General features: G+C 38.3%; 1 protein-coding gene across 6 annotated transcripts in view; it reads right to left on the bottom strand.

Moving 5' to 3' along the window:
* Nucleotides 1–8,174: 8,174 nt before the first annotated feature.
* klhl13 (kelch-like family member 13) overlaps nucleotides 8,175–17,786 on the bottom strand; it is a 63,828-nt gene continuing 54,216 nt past the window's right edge. For 4 of the 6 annotated variants that reach the window (XM_051109653.1, XM_051109655.1, XM_051109652.1 and 1 more), the window contains 2 exons: nucleotides 14,233–14,346; nucleotides 8,176–9,441 (listed from right to left, as the gene is read on the bottom strand). In XM_051109653.1, coding sequence (XP_050965610.1) covers nucleotides 8,948–9,441; nucleotides 14,233–14,346 — 608 coding nt within the window. In that variant the 3' untranslated portion in view covers nucleotides 8,176–8,947. Of the gene's footprint in view, nucleotides 9,442–14,232; nucleotides 14,347–17,786 lie in introns of all 6 variants that reach the window. The other 2 variants (XM_051109651.1, XM_051109656.1) reach the window with 2 other exon arrangements.

The raw sequence follows: 17,786 nt of genomic DNA on the forward strand, positions 1-17,786 counted from the left end.
AACACAGAGAAACGCTTCGTATGACCAGATAAACACAGTACAATACTCGGCGGTGAGTGACAGAAAGATCGGGGCTTTTATACTGTCTCTGATTGGACGGGGGTGTAGTGCAATGGCTGATGGGGAATGGAGTCCGGGGTGTAGTGCAACAGTCAGAGTGTGTAAACAGAGGGAGAGCGACATCTGGTGGTGAGCGGTCCGCAGCTCACCGACCAGATTCGTAACAAGACGCCACATTACCACACCATCGGTACAGACTACAAACATGGGCTCCATCCAGGCAGAAATAATCAGTCACTTCACCACAATATTCATTCATGAAAAATGATCTAGAGATTAATAAAGTGCCATTTATCATTCCTTTCCATGACCTTGGCTGGTTTGTACAGCACAAGTTTGAGGTCACAGCACCTGAATTTTATTCAGATTGCAATAAAAGGTCAAAGCTGTCTATTTCATTCTTCATATATTATATCATTACGATTTACAGCATCCATGTAAAGCACAACAATGCTTTTCAAATTCAAGATTTCAGGTCCTTGGCCTGATCATCAACAAATACGCCATCCATTTTAAATGATTAAATCAATTATTTATCATATCATCCATTTTTAATGATTAAACAGTGTCTTCTGCTCAGTAGGTCGATGGTTATGCACAGTGTTTGCAACTGCTTTAAAGGTACAATCCAAGCCCACTGAGATGGACACTAAAGTGAACACTAACTGTAATGTCAAGCTCCAAAAATTAAAACATTTTCTTCAAATGGAAAACAGCAAATGCTTCTGTATTGTAAAATGTAAACACTAAACCGTGTCTACACCGGATGCGTCAAGCAACCGTTTCAAATCATTTGAACTTGACTTGTGTCAGTACGTCATAAACAGAACGAGGCATTAGTTTACTGTCAGGGATTCATCACTGATTATAATGGGTTATTTTAGTATATTGTCATGTCACGCCGCTCATGTCCAGAGCAAGTCTGGACACCCCTGAGCTATACTATAGAGGGTTTGCAGTTAGGTCTCGATTTGGGCAGTTACCCGGATGCGTGGCCATATTAAGGATACCTGGATGTAAACAATAGCACGGATTGCACGGTTAATGTACTACTGTTGTTCTGCTAATTTATGCTGTCTAATAAATTATGCTGCTAATTTATGCTGTCTAATCACAGAAGAAACATGTGGAAGCTGCTAAATAATATAGAGAAGGGCATAGTAAGCAGGAAAGGGAGTATTTTGACAAACTAAAGTAAATAGGTGGTAAAGATATACGAGCAGTATTAATTATTAAGTTGGCTTGAGAAAGCCAATTTACTGATCTACTATTTAAGAATATTATTGTTATTCTTCTTCTGAGCCAAATTTCGGTATCTACCTCCTCCTAGAGCTTTCAAGCTAGAACCACCTAACTCGGCCCAGACCTTCAGACTGGTCTGACTCGGTGTGCTATATCTTTTCAGACTGATCCGGCTTACAGTTTTCGTAAACCAGACTATCAAACCCACCAAAAATCCCATAGACTTACATTGACAGAATGTTCAAATGAGCCAACACTCTTCAAATTCCAGCTGACAAAATTCAAATCTAAACTCCCAGAATCCCTTGAGGCTCAATCAAGCTTCCCTTCTATGTACTATTTCTAATCAATTTAGACTCATTTAAGCTTCCACTCTAATATCTATATCTGTCTAGCTATCTAAATCATGCTAGCAGCATGCTAGTAACATGCTAATCGTGTTAGCAACATGCTAATCATGTGAGAAACATGTTAGTAACATGCTAATCATGTTAGAAAAACATGCTGACAACATGCTAATCATGTTAGCAACATGCTAGTAACATGCTAGCAACAAGCCAATTATGTTAACAACATGCTAGTAATATGCTAATCATGCTAGAAACATGTTAACAATAAGCTAGTAACATGTTAGCCATGTTAGAAACATGCTAGTAACATGCTAATCATGCGTGAAAACATGCTATCAACATGCTAATCAGGCTAGAAACATTCTAGTAATTTGCTAATCATGCTAACAACATTGTAATCAGCCTATAAAAATACAAGTAACAAGCTAATCATGCTAAAACATGGTAACAACATGTTAAATCATGTAAGCAATGTGTTAAATCATGCTAGCTGCTTTCATACTTTTACAACTGCTTCAAACGTTTAGGCTAGACTTTCTCAAGCCAACCTAAAGTTTGTTCTCAAACTTTACTCATCTAGTCTAATATTAGCCTGATATTTCACCTGCCTGACCAGAAATGATAAGAACGAACTCGCATGTTGTCAAGATTCTTGCCCTGGAAATCCTGGTTCAGTTTGGCAACCACAAACGCCTTTTGTTCCTCAGACAGGTTTTTGCACTCTTCTCCTTGATTTGTTATAACTTTTGGCAGTCTGCAGTACTCCAAATGTTTTTCCGGGTCCGACCGATTAGTACAGCCCAAAACGATGACAATAACTGACCATTTTCAGCAGCAATAATCAGCAAAATATGCGAGTTTCAGTTCCGTTTACATTCAGTGCTGCAAACACTACACTGATGATGCTTCTTGAAAACCCATAGCTTTTTTTTAGGACGAACGGCAAATTTTAAAGCAAATGAATGTAGTTTTTTTGTACTTTTGCGATTTTGGAGCCCCCTACAGTTAAGTGAATGGAATGCACTGTTGTAAATATCACTGTCAGTGTAATCCACCCTTTTCACAGAAATTCGTACCCGCTCACCGAATTTACAAACTCCCAGAACAGACGTGGAAAAGAAACAGAAGCCATTCGACTTATTATTGAATCATTATTCACTAAAACATCTGCCTAACATGGTTTTCATCCAGTCTGAAACATGATTTGAAATCTAGAACAATAAAGAACATGTAGGTTTTGAACCGCATAAGGGTCATTCTATAACTGTGGGTAAATCTCATGTCCGTGAAGTATATTTTTAATATATTTTCATCAATATAAAGCCCAGATGCTTAATTTTCTAGTACACAATTATATGTTTCCTAATCACATTACTATATGTTGAAAAAGCCATATCTTTGGTTCAAAAATTGTTTATATCACAACCCTGGTATTCAGCTGTATTCACCCTCCTCCCCCCAAAAAGGAATGGTTTGTCCCATTCTCGCATAATTTGCACAGTATGATGATATTTGCTCTAGAAGCACATGGATTAAACACTAGAAGTTGTTCTCTCTCTTTCCCCTAATATTGGTTAAACTAGCGAACTTGTGTCAAGAGTGGATTAACTGACTGTCAGCAGTGTTACACAAGTAATTATTGCTTCAAATTTTAACAGGACAGTTTAACTAAAACTTATGTTTTGTTTATGAAAATATATTTCTAAATATACCATATGTTCAGTAGTTCTAGGCTTCCATGTTGACTATAGGCCCAGAACACTAAAAATGTCAACTAAGTTACCTGTCACCTGTGTTACCCAGTAAAGATAACATGGTGCATGGTAAATTCTAAATGTACTCTTAATTAAAGAATGACCCATAACAGTTTCTTCTTGGCTAAGGTCTTTGTTTTTGGTAATATCTGAGAGTGATGTTGTCTGTTTGCTATTGCTCAACTAGAAGTGTGTCTTTAAATCTAGACACAGGTGTAGACAAGGAGGCAGACTGAACTGTGCTGATCCTAGAATACTGCAGTCTGAGCTGAACAAGATAACACACACCTAGAAACATGACGCAAGTTGAAAACTGGTCTCTACAGCAGAACGCTGGCTGAATGGTGGTACACGTCATTGCAGAGGCCAGACAGTTGTGTGTGAGAAGGTGTACAGGGGGAAAAACATCTTATTGCAACATCTTACTACACTCTTCAGTGCATTTCATTTAGAGATTCTCTAGTCGGCTGATTAAAGAGATACTACACCCAAAACAATTCTCTCATCATTTATTCACCCTCAGGTTGTCCCGGATGTGTAAGACTTTCTTTCTTTATTAAAAAAAAAAGTTTGTAAAAAAAACTATATTTATACATAAACTGACCACCAGCTTTTTATTTATTTATTTATTTATTTATTTAGCTCAAATTTCACAGAACGGAACACACAAGATTGTAGGATATCAAAAGCAACAAAGGATATACTGACTTCAAAAATCGATCAGAGGAAGGCATCTCAGAAAACAGGAAGTGAGGATAGCATGGGATTCATTGTTTCACAATGCTTTGATTCTTTCCTACCTTAGAATGCATCCTCCAAAGGCAGCATTTTTCAGCTTTGGGACACAGCCCATGTCACTCCTCGCACACTTACATCACGTTTTACAGCATTGATGTTGCATTTCACAACTCTCCCATTAACCCCCATATGACCACTGGCTGATGGTTTATATTTAACACGGAATTTCCCGTTATTCATGAGACAACGCTTCCATGAAAACACAGAATTTTCCAGATTCCCGCATTTTCACTTGGGGACGCTATTAGGCATTTCCTGAATGAGTCCAGATTAAAAAACAAAGGCGAGGAAGACGCAGAACAACCGATTTCATATGAACCCTGATAGCACACGTACATTTGACGTCTGCATTTACATCTGCAAGATGTTTTTTACACTGTAAAAAACAATTTGTTGAGTCAACTTAAAATAATTTTGGCTGCAGTAAACTCAAAAAAAGTTTATTCAACTTGAAATGTTAAATTATACTAAGTGACAGCTTAGATATTTGAGTTGAATCAACTTCAAATTTTAAAGCAGCTGGGTTACTTACAAGTACAACTTAACATTTCAAATTGAATAAACTTATTTTAGTTGACTGAACTTAAAAATTTAAGGTAGCAGGGTAAAAAATTATTTTAAACTGACTCAACAAATTGTGTTTTTTATTTTTTACAGTGTATTTGATAAAAATGTGATTTTCTCAGCTTTTTGCTTAAAATGTTGATTTTTTTTTTTTTTTTTAAGAAACTTACCTACATTCAAGTGTTTTTGTTGTTTAAAAGTAGAGTCTCTTTTTATTTTGATGTATTGTATGTTTAGATATACTTACAACAAAATATTCTATACAATTTTAGTGAAAATCATAAAAAAAAATGCTGGTGGTGGCTGGCAACTTTTTTTTTCAAAAACACTGGTGGGAAAGAGTTAAAAATAACAGTATTGTAAACTACTATTTCTTTTTTTTCACCTCAGAAGACATTGATTCATCAACTTGGGCTTTTTTTTTTTTTTTTTTGGAGGTCACATATACTTACATTGTATGGACTAAATTTTTTCTGTATGCTCTTCCGAAGAAAGTAAGTCATATACATCTGAGATGGCATGAAGGTGAGTAAAAAATAAACAAATTTTTATTTTTGGGTGGACTACCCCTTTAAATGGGGGTGGGGAACAAAACCCATAATATGATGCCCTTACTTTCTTACTAATCCTGCTTTTATGGAGGACAGCTGGGATTATGGGTGCACAAGGCGTCCCCTGTGGAGCTACATTTATCAGAGAATTGCAGCGTGCTTTAAAAACTGCCCTTATTCTTATAGTATCAGCATTACTGTCCACGCACACTCCTGAGGCTCTCATCTGTGACCGCCCTTGACCCTGCACTTAGTACTGTTTTCCCATGATGCTTTAATGCAATTTAGAACAACTGATGCAGCCCAGGGCCAAAACACCAACCAGGCCAGAAAGTCCCCATGCACGCCAGGCACTAATACTCACTGCACTAGCTGGCAATCAAATTTATAAACGAATGTCTGTGACACACTGATGAACTAATCAGAGGAGTCAATTATATTTGACTAACTATAAAGCACAATGGGCTGTTGCTTTAGAGAGTTATTAACCAATGCAAAATGTGTATTTGATGGTGCCCCACAGGGCTGTAGAGCGAGTGTGGGCCGAGCCCTCTGCCTCATTTAAGTTGTAATAGATTAGTGACCATATGTCTCTTCGGGAGGCCACACACACTCACACAGATGGCAGTTCACCTGGGCACCACCAGCACGACGGGCTGAGCCGAACACCTGCCTGAGACAGAAAAAAGCAAGCACAACAGTGGCATAAAAGTTAGATTTTATTGGAATAAACATTGCTAGTGTTGATTTTTGGAAAAGCAGCTTGAAGGCAATATGTGTAATTACTTCTAATGAAATTGATGTTGACCAACAGGTGGCGCTATCATCAAATTAAATACTAATATAATCAATGAGGCTGAGTGTAGCAATAAGCTTAAGAATTATTTTGTATGTATTTTTTGTATTATTTTGTTTTTTTTAAACTTTTGGATTATTGCAGAAAATAAGCTCTGTGACCACTAAAAGTTTAGAACTGATTTTTTTTAAAAATCACAACTCAATTTATATATATTTTTAATTATAAATTCATAAATACAATCACCAGAAGTAAAATAAACTCATAAGGATCCAACATCTCTGCAGTTCAGCTAATCGAAAAGTTAGAACAGTTTGCAAGAGGGAAAAAAACAAGAATGTGAAAATATCTTGAGTTTTACATTAAGGGCATTAAACACATGAAACATTGACTTGCTGATGAAACAAACCACAAAGCATGCCAATACACCTGAAATGAACAAACTGCTTTTAAAGCAGCTGGTATGATTCTTTAGGGTCTTCACTGAATATCTGCAACATACTTTGGTTAAAATTCCTCAATGGTCATGTAAAACAACATGGGCTTTACCTTGTCAAAAAATAGTTCCGTTCAAAGCAGCCCCTTTTGGTGCATGTCTCTTTAAATGATGATAATGAGCTACTGCTCACCCCACTCCTCTCTTCTGTTTTGTGTATTCGATGGCGCGTTACCACCAAAAACACAACTTATCCACTGCGTCCTCATTGGCTTTGATGTCGGGGAAAAAATGAACTCTCTTATGTTCACTTTTACATCCAACTACAAAACACCTGCATTGCTTACGAGACATTTTTTGGGCGTGGAGAAAATGGCGGACAGCCTTTAACTGGTTGAGGGCTGAAATATGCTAATACGGGACAGTCCGTTATGGTCGTGGGCGAGGCATAGCAGTCTGTGGAAGCCATGGAATAAAAGAATAAACAAAGGTAAAAATTCTGATAAAAAAATAAAATAAACTAGTCGCTCTGTCTTTTCTACTCAGCGCACAGTTTATATCCCACACTTCTGGCTTCTCGCTATTGTAGAGTTAAATTGCGTTATAAAGTCCGAACTAAGACTTATAAAGTTGCATTTGTGAAAAAAAAAAGTCAGAATTGTGAGATATAATAGGTAAATGTTATGTAAATTGTTATCAGTTTAAATATTATGTCATGCTGTAACTGTAGGGCTAATAGAATATGTCTAATACAAACTGCATTTGTGAATATTATGTAGAGATCCATTGTTTAAATCAAATTTATGCTTTAAAAGTAGAGTACTCATAGCAGGTTTCATCCATTAGTCTGTCTGTTTAAACATCTGCATTTAGCCTCAAATGGCGTCTTTGGCAACAGTATTCTATTAAAACGATTTGCATTCCGATTCTGACATAAAGAGGCACAATAATACATTTTTTTCTATTACAACATGGATTTTACCCGTTTCCCTCCACTTGTTACAAGTGTTTTTCTGCTACCACAATGCACGCGCAGCTGCAAGTGACATAACTGTGACGTCTACTACAAATTGGTCTCAGAGATTGGGAATTAAAAAAAAAAAAAAAAAAAAAAAAAGTGAATGGATTTTAGGTGAGGTGGTTGTGTTCACACACTGTTAAAACACATTTATATGCAAACACCATGTAAAAGTGAATTTTGCATCTGTTGTTCCCTTTTAAAGCTACAAATTAGTTTTATTCTGCCTTAAGTCACATACTATCTTGTATGTCCACACTTACTTTTGCAGACACTGGTGATGTGAACCGTATCAAACTCTTCAGAAAGCCTTGGTGTCTTCTTCCACGCTCGTCCACACAAGTCCATATAAGTCAGACTCTTAAAATAGCTGCTGAAGTGGATTCTTGATTATAAAATGGACTCTGCTGATCCTGGATGCTGAGTGGTCAATTACGGCCGTGTTCAAACATACAATTGTGTAGTAATCTTTGAATAAAAGCAATGTGGCACTCAAGCCCATTCTGTATTTTGAAAACAGTCAATGCTAATGGCATTGCAGTGCACACTGTGTATGATGTTGACGGCCGGTGTACAGCAGAAGCTTTTAAGAAAGCTGAGAATCAACACTTTTTTTTTTTTTCTCAAAATCTTGTTTATTAAATTTAGAAAACACAATTCGGTTCATAACAACAGCAGGAGTAGAGAAATGAAATATCAGTTAGGCAGGGAGGGATGGGGGCAGGCCAACCCCTGAGTTTAAAACTGTTTCCTCATCCTGTGGTCAAAGGTCAACTAACCCCCTGAGAGAGACGAGAGAATGAGGGTAAAAAACTGGGCGGAGGGTGAGAGTGGACAGAAACGGGAAAAATGGGCAGGAATAATGGAGAGAGAGTGAGGGGGTAGGCGACCTCAGATTAGGTGGGATCAGGGAAACGTAGTCTTCATAGCAAAACTCTGGAGACTCAGGTAGAAAAGTTGAATTGCAAAGTCATTTGTTGTTCAAGTCAAGGTGATTCCTGCCAAAAGAGACAAAACAAACCCCCTCAAATGCAATGTTAATATGTAGTAACACCCAACCCTGGGAGTGCTTCCATTTTTCTTGCTCATCGAGAGGTGGGTGGAAGGACTCTTCGGCATTTGCTCTCGGGAGCCGAGGGATGAGGAAGAGAAGTGGAATCGTTTGAGGGAAGGGACGGGGTTTCACCACAGACACCATTGAAACGTATATCAGTGGGGAGTGCAAACATTGTCTTTTTCCTGTGGGGACAAAGAGAGAGAGAGAGGGAGAAAGAGAGAGAGAGAACAAGAGGTCGCATCTACTCGTCCATCTTTATGTCTGTCAACCAATCCGTCCAGGTTTATTCCTCGGTCTCTCTCACTCTCCCTCCATCCATTCTCAAGGAGCCGACAGAGGACACTCGCGGCTCGGCGAGCCGGCGAGCGAAAGGTCCTCGGGCGGAAACACGGTCAGAGTGCAGGCTCTGATGCCGCCGAGGGACTCGGGCAAGTCGAATACCTTGTGCCATTCGTCCTTCTCGGGGTCGTATTTCTGGACGATCTCCACCATGCAGCGATTGTTCCACGAGTAGCCGCCCACCACGTAGATCTTGTTCTCGAACACGGCCACACCTACGTCGCTCTGCCCGCGGAGCATGGCGGCGATCGGCGTCCACAGGTCCAGGGCGGGACTGTAGTACTCGCAGCTAAGCACGTCGTCGTAGTCGCTCGTGCCCCGGAAGTGGTTTCCGCCAATGACGTAGAGGCGGTCACCCACTGTGCACATACAGTGCAAGCCCCGGACCGTGGTCATGGGAGCCTTCTGAGTCCACTTATCAGCGTCCGGGTCGAAGCACATGAGCTCCTTCTGGAAGGTGTCATGGGTTATTCCACCTGCACAACGAAAGAGAATTCACATCAATTTCTTTGCTGAAACGGACACCTTGGGCGTGCATGTTCCTGGAAGCATTAGATATACAGAACAAGAAATGAATAATGCATCATGTGTGCACAGAAAATCTCTCAAGGTCTGCTGAGGAAAGAGTTAAGATTGAATAATGCACGCACACAAACATAAGCAGGTCCGCGCACTCACCGAAATGAACTAGAGAGGGAAAAAGACAAGAGGAAAAAGAAAACAGGACATGTCTACAGGGAGGGCTGAAAATAAAGAGAACCATCCCATCAGGCACCTGGGCATCAGCCAACCAGACCCTCCCTTCTCTTCCTCTTTCCATCCCTCCTGTTTTTGCCCTCTAACTCTTCATCCATCCATTCTTCAAGAGAAGACAATGATTCACTCAACTCAAAAACACACACACACTTTCTCGCTTTCCTCTTCCAGTGTGAATCAAAACACAAATGAAGCAGAAAGAGGGGAATGTTTAAAGTGAAATGGTGAGGAAACAAGCCAAGGAGAGAGGGAGAGGTGAGATTAGGGTAAGGAGAAGTAGAGATGACAGAACAAAGCATGAGGCAGCACATGAGAGAGTTTCATGCGTGCACACTAACGCTCATGTGAGTGCATGGCTTAATACTCCGTTGCTTCATGACCTATATAACTGACTGCGAGAGAGAGAGGCATGCAGGAGTAAGGACACAGACACCAGAGTAAAAACAAAAGGATCAGCAGTTCCAAAAATACTCTTGAGAAACTGCGTAGGTGGAGGAGAGGAAGGAGAAAAGAAGTGTGAGAATCAATGTAAATGTGTGTATGTACATCACCAGCAAGATGCTTACGCGTGAATAAATACACAACGCTCGAGGCAGAACGAGTGAGACAATAACATGGAGGAAGGTTTTATATTTTGTATAATTACAAGTGCAGTTTGGAAGACTTTTTTTTTTTTTTTTTTACAACAGCTAATAACTCTCCAGAAATGTCATATTGATCAAAATCAGTCATTGATCAGTCGTTTGTTTTTTTCCTCCACATTTTTCATTAGCTCAGACAACCATTCAGAAAGCATTTAACCTTTATAAGGTGACATTTCTGAGTGAAATAAAATACTGAGCATGGTGAAAAGGTGGAATGGAACATGATTTTATCCATTTGGATTTAATTGGATTCTAAATAAGACATGGTAGTATCATCTGTCATTAATTAATCACTCGTGTCGTTCCAAACACGTAAGATTTCCGTTCATCTTCAGAACACAAATTAAAGGAGAAGTCCACTTTCAAAACAAAAATTTACAGATAAGTGTTCTCACCCTCGTCATCCAAGATGTTTATGTCTGTCTTTCTTCAGTCGTAAAGAAATTATGTTTTTTGAGGAAAACGTTTCAGGATTTTTCTCCATGTAATTGGTGCCCCGATTTTGAACTTCCAAAATGCAGTTAAATTGCAGCTTCAAACGATCCCAAATGCGGTTGTAAATGATCCCAGCTGAGAAAGAAGTGTCTTATCTAGCGAAACGATTGCTTATTTTCATTAAAAATACAATTTAAATACTTTTTAATCTCAAACGCTCGTCTTGTCTTGCGCTGCCTGAACTGTGTATTCTGGCTCAAGACAGTTAGGGTACGTCGAAAAACTTTAATTGTATTTTCTCCCTCAACTTCAAAAATCATTTCAAAATCATCCTACATCGCTGCAGAAGTACCGACCCAGTCTTTGAAAAGTGAACATGCAAAGAAGATCAAATACCCTCAACAAAAAAGGTTAAACAGTGATACAGGACGATTTTCAAGTTGAGGGAGAACATGAGATGGGAGTTTTTCGTCATACCCTAACTGTCATGAACCAGAACAAAAACAGTTCAGGCAGAGTAAGACAAGACGAGCATTTGACATTAATAAGTATATAAATTGTATTATTTTTATGAAAATAACCGATCACTAGATAAGACCCTTCTTTCTTGGCTGGGATCATTTACAACCGCATTTGGGATCGTTTGAAGCTGCATTTAAACTGCATTTTGGAAGTTCAAACACGGGGCACTATAGAAGTCCAATACATGGAGAAAAATGCTGAAATGTTTTCCTCAAAAAACAATTTCTTTATGACTGAAGAAAGAAAGACATGAACATCTTGGATGACAAGGGGGTGAGTGCATTAAGATATTTGTGATGGAATCCAGTTTTTGAGACAGATTTTGAGGCATAGACTGTATAAAACATGGTACATATTCAGTACATATTACACGATCTGTAAGAAGAGACAAAGCAATGATGACCACATAATGAAAACAGTTACACTTTTGTTGCGACATCACTGTCGGCAGCACAGCATTGTCTTTTAGTTTCAATCTTTCTAAAAATCCTGCGTCAAATTGTGTTGCTCAGGTTACTGACGTAACCTCAGTTCCCTGAGATAAAGGAACTAGCGTTGCATCGCTGACGCTATGAGTGATTGTAAATAAATACACAGTAAAATGAAGTTCTTACTCACATGGTCTGGAACTTCATTAAAAATAAAGTTTATTCACTCTTTCCTAACTGGATCAGAAGGAAGGCAACACAAAGACTGTTTATTTCCACAAATTGGCACTGCAGAACATCCTGTTGTTTTCAGAGCTATCTTTATCGTTTGGTTTCTGCGTACACCTGTGTGTTCGCCTCTGTGGTAAACATTATGCGCAAATCAGTGGGCAGGGATAAACAGGCAGTGATGTCAATCTTCTGCGGAGGCGGTGCTTATCTACCCATTACATCATACATAGGAACATGCTGTCGTTTAGGCAGACTGCCTTCAATATAAGCTGTTTTTAGAGTAATGACAAAGTTTTGAGTTCTGAAACTTACACAATGTTTTTAGAATACAATGACCTCTTATATGTCAAAAGATTAATGGTGTCACATGATGCGATTTCATATTTTCCTTTGTCTTTGAAGTGTAACAAGCTGTTTGTGCATATACAAGATCTGTAAAGTTGCAAAGATTAAAGTCTCAAACCCAAAGAGATATTCTTTATAAAAGTTATAAAAGACTCAGCCACATCACCTTCCTAAAACGGCTCATTCAAACACGCCCCACATGTCTACGTCACAGTGTGGAAATATTTGCATAACACCACCCAAATGCATACGCAAAGAAAAAAGGCGCAAGTTTTACTCTGGCTGTACTTTTGATGCAGCCGCCATGTTGTGAGGACGCTGTGCGTTTCGTTGTGAAATCAAAAGTGCTTTGTTTGGCCTTCCAAATGAGTACACAGCTAGAAATCAGTGGTTAACTTATGTTTACAACACTGTACCAGAACAGTATAACAAATATTCAAGCAGGTTTCCTGAACCTGGGAGAGTAGCCTACAATGCCACTTTCTATAAAGTGAGGCAATTCCAACTTTGGAAGAACAGTCTGGCACTTCTGACTCACAGCCTGTAAGTACGTTTTCATTTAAAGAATTTGCTACTGACTATTCAAACTGGAGTTTTTGAGCAGTGTAGAGTAGTGCTGCTTATTTGTTGTTTCTACGATCACAAATGCAGACATGGTGTTATGTTTACGCGGCACGACACGTATGACAGTACGAATCATTATAATCAGTAATTATATCCTCACTGGATGCAGCAAATGCCTCATTTTTAATGGGTTTTATTATTTTTGTCTCGTCGCGCCAGGAAACAACATCACAACGTGGTAACATTTCTGTCAGACGCTTGAGGTATTCGGCCAATCACAATGCACTGGGTAGCTGACTAATCAGAGCACATTGCGCTTTTCAAAACTATGAGCTTTGTTTTTGTTTCAGAAAGGTGGGGCAGAGAGGAGCAACAGTAATGTACAGTATGTGGAAAACTATCCCTTTAACATTTAGAGAGATAAACTGTATCTACACTGAAAATAATAACATTAAAAATAATAAATGCATTATAATACTAAAAAATAATTCTTACAGTGACATTGCCTCATATACTGAAACATATGTTGACGATTTCAGAATGTTATTGAGAGGTCGCTGGAGGGTTGAATGAGAGTCATCTGTCTCGTGCTCATGTAAGTGTGAAAGCTAATGTATGTAGAGGTAAATGTGTGTGTGGGAGAAGACGACAGAAAGCCCTAAGCTGCATTATCACAGCTCTCTTTGTGCATGTGTGTGATATCACACTCCTCCTACATATCTCAATGTTCATTATCACACAGAAACACACTTCTCTGATTCATGTCATCATTACATCTTCCCCATATGCCACCCTGGCCAACCAACCATCTCTCTTTCTCTGTTTATCATTCTCAGTAAAAGTAGGACTCATCTCCATAAAGCAGGATTTGAGCTGCAATCCTGTAAAGTGAACATGTGATGGGAACAATCCTGCACAGGGCAGGTTAAAACCCTGTGAGACAGTTTCTCGGTGTTCCTCGGTTCAGAGAAGTTAATTTCTTGCCGTTTGAAAGTGTTTTTGTGCGAAAGAGGAAACACACACTGATCTATGGAGGATCAGTTTGTGTGTGTGGTGAGAACATCTCATTCTCACCCTCCAGATATTCCTCTTCCTGTCAGCAACACCTTATCAGCTACCTGAGCTGTGAAAATGTGTTTGAGAATGAAGACACGTATTTGTGACTAAATTTTACTTTCTTCTCAAATTTGTGTGCATATTGAAGGTGAAGTGTGTGGTTTTGCGCTTTTCTTTTTGACATTAAAACTAAAATATATTTAAAACTCAATCTAAAGCTGAAGCTTGACTCTTAAAATATGTTACCTTCCGATCAGGATTGTTTTTACAAATGTGTGACAAGTACCTGAAATGTACATGTATCCTCCGTAAACAGTGCCTGCATGTCCATAATGCGGCTCGTTCATTTTGGCCACGTATGTCCATTCGTTTGTCCTTGGGTTATAACACTCCACAGTTGCTGGAGAAAAACAAGAGACAGCGAGAATTAGAGTTGAAAACAAGGTTTTGAATGCCAAGAAAGATGACTAGACTAACAGCTGAGTTAATGTGGATCCAGGAAGAGGTCTAAAGGGGACAGAAAATAAGTTCTTGTACATTAGTCATGCTCACAAACAGAGTATAATGACGCTTTAGTGCTCAATTATACACAACCAAACTAGCGTACTTTCACAGTACACAGAACAGATGCAATTTTCGATTCTGATGACCATTAGTATAGATTCACGGACACTCCACCACAGAGATGGTGATCTATTACTAACCATTAGTGAATGATTCATACAATATAAACCCAATAATGGTACAAACACCAATGAATCTTGTACACAGAAACCTCTACTTCACCTTGTTAAATATTCACTAACACTGCCGGGCTGCTCTTATCTAATCTCTCGAAATCAGAAGCAATGCTTTTCTTAGGTTTATAAAAGTATCTTTCCACAGAAATCAGATGATATAGAGAAGATCTCATTTTTTTGGGACTTGTCTGATTTTGGACCTGATGTTCATTCAGTACGTCACTCTTTTAAATTAGAGAATATACAACCAATCACAGAACAAGCTCTTAATGCTCAGTCTGGCGTCTGGCTAAAAGACAGAAGGGTAATAAACTGTGACAACATAAAATGTAGCTTCTCCAAGTAATTATTAGCAGTTTACTAAACCAACTGCAAGTAAAATTCTAAACAACAGCATAGGGGTGGGCGATAGGTCCAAAATCTTATATCACGATATGAGTAATTTTATTTCATGGTACATAATCATAGAAATTTCAGAATTCTGCTCACCAGTGTCGATATCACAAAAAAACAATACTAGCCTGAACCCCCCCTGAAAAAAAAAACCAACTCAAGCTCACTGAAGACAAATAAACAGTCAGCAAATTAAATAAGAAACTAATTACAAGCAATAGGACAAAAAAACTACAGTAGAGCAAATACATGAGAAATGCTACATATATTGTATATAACAGGGTTCCAAGCACTACTTTGATTTTTTTTTTTTAAGGACTTCAATCAGAGATCTCACTTATCAAACAATGTCTTCTCTTTCAAATTCTAAAAAAAAGAATAATTCATTTTCAAGGGCTTTCCAGGCCTTCAATTTTCAAAAAAAAAAAAAAAAACAAGTACTTCAACCACTTTCAAGCACCTTGTACAAATCCTGATATAATAATTAAATGTATAAAAACACAGTATATTCTTCACTGTGTAAAATAAATATATATTTCTTATTAAAGTTACAAAAGTGATTTAGTCAAGAGCAGTGAGAGATTTTCTATTTTGTTGTTTGATTAACATGAATGACAGACAGCAGGAATATTAGATTGCTGTCACTTTAAGAGCTGCTCTCCTCTAATATACTGTTACACGCGTTTCTTTCACAGCTGTTTGCTTTCACTTAACACCTAAATCACTGTGTTCATGAGGATACCTCCAAAGACAGCATTTTGACACATACAAGTGTGTTTTTAACCGTTCAAGGCCTATAAAGAATAGCAAGATTTCTCTTTCGCTGCTGACCGCGTTTATTGGCTTAAAATCACTTGTTTTTAAACCACAATGCTTAAAGGAGAAGTCCACTTCCAGAACAACAATTTACAAATAATTTACTCACCCCCTTATCATCCAAGATGTTCATGTCTTTCTGTCTTCAGTCGTAAAGAAATTATGGTTTTTGAGGAAAACATTTCAGCATTTTTCTCCATATAATGAACTTCATTGGTGCCCCAATTTTTAACTTCCAAAATGAAGTTTAAATGCAGCTTCAAAGGGCTCTAAATGATCCCAGCCAAGGAAAAAGGGTCTTATCTAGCGAAACGATTGGTCATTTTTTCCGAAAAATAAAAATGTGTATACATTTTAAGCACAAAAGCTCGTGTAGCACAGGCTCTGGGATGCACGTCCACGATGCTACGAATTAGTAATGGGTCGTTCTTGAACAATATTTTCATTTTGAATGAATCTTCAATGTGACTCGGGAGGAACGAGTCGTCTCGGGGAGTGATTCTTTCAGTCGCGCATGCGCAACATCCTATTAGGTTCTGTACTGGAATTAGTTCACCTGTTTCGAGTCTTCAGGTTTTTCGAGTTGTTCGTTCATCTTATGGGGCCGTCACGTGATGAACAAACGGCTCAAACCCAAAAACTTGTCAGGTAAGAGGTGAGGTGAGCTAATCATAGACTAAAGACCCAGGTAAACAATGAATTAATCTTTTCTGTTTCTTATAGCATTGTAGTTTTGTCTTGTTTGTAGTGTGATCAATGTTTGTGTAAGAAGTAGATGTGTAAGGGAAGTAACACGCAACATTTTAATTATATTTTGCTAAAATGAACGAAATGACTCGAAAAAAGATTCGTTCATTTTGCTGAACGAGACTCAAAGGTCAGAGTCTGTAAAATGATCCGAACTTCCCATCACTATTACGAATCACGTGCAAGTTCATCATCTGTGTACTGAGTATGGCGAAAAACTCGATCTTATTTTCTCCTACAACTTGAGAGGAAGACATTGTTGTACCTTTTTGTTTGTAAACAGCGTTTACAGACTTACTTGCACGTTCTTAGTCTTTGCGTGTTCGCTTAGTAAACACTGGGTCTGTAGTTCTGTCTACGTTCCGCGTGACCTTTCGACTTGATTCAATAGTGAACGCGCATCTCAGAGCCTGTGCTACACAAGCTTTTGTGCTTAAAAAGCATTAAAAAAAATTATTTTCTGAAAAAATGACTGATCGTTTCGCTAGATAAGACCCTTCTTCCTCGGCTGGGATCTTTTAGAGCCCTTTGAAGCTGCAATGAAGTCCATTATATGGAGAAAAATCACAAAATGGTTTCCTCAAAAACCATAATTTCTTCACAACTGAAGACAGAAAAACATGAACATCTTGGATGACAAGGGGAGTGAGTAAATTATTCGTGAATTGTTCTGGAAGTGGACTTCTCCTTTAATGCCTGCAAACAATAATGTTTCATGAACACATAGCACAGCAAGGTCAAGTGAGCATGTAACCACGATAGAGACGATAGTCCAAAATCTCTACCAGTTGACAAATTTTTACCAGTTAATCATGTCTACCGGTATATTGCCATAATATGATTTGAAATAAAGTGTCCATTAAAAAACAAACAAACAAACAAAAATAAAACAACACCACATCAGTTACACATAATTATGGGTATTTAAAGTAAGATGGGATTTGTTCATCATACTTCTCAACAGCATAAGTTCACTATGTACATAATGTTTCTACTTGTTTGTTCCAAGGTTTTTCTAAAACTTATGTGGTTGACTTTTCAATGGAATTGCTAAATTTTGCTTTGTTCATTACAGTAAACATAAATATACAGCACACTATTTAACACAGACAACCTGTTTTCCGCTAATGATCAACAACAGGAG

The sequence above is a fragment of the Labeo rohita genome, chromosome 5, assembly GCF_022985175.1.
Source record: "Labeo rohita strain BAU-BD-2019 chromosome 5, IGBB_LRoh.1.0, whole genome shotgun sequence".
In the NCBI taxonomy this organism is placed as follows: Eukaryota; Metazoa; Chordata; class Actinopteri; order Cypriniformes; family Cyprinidae; genus Labeo; species Labeo rohita.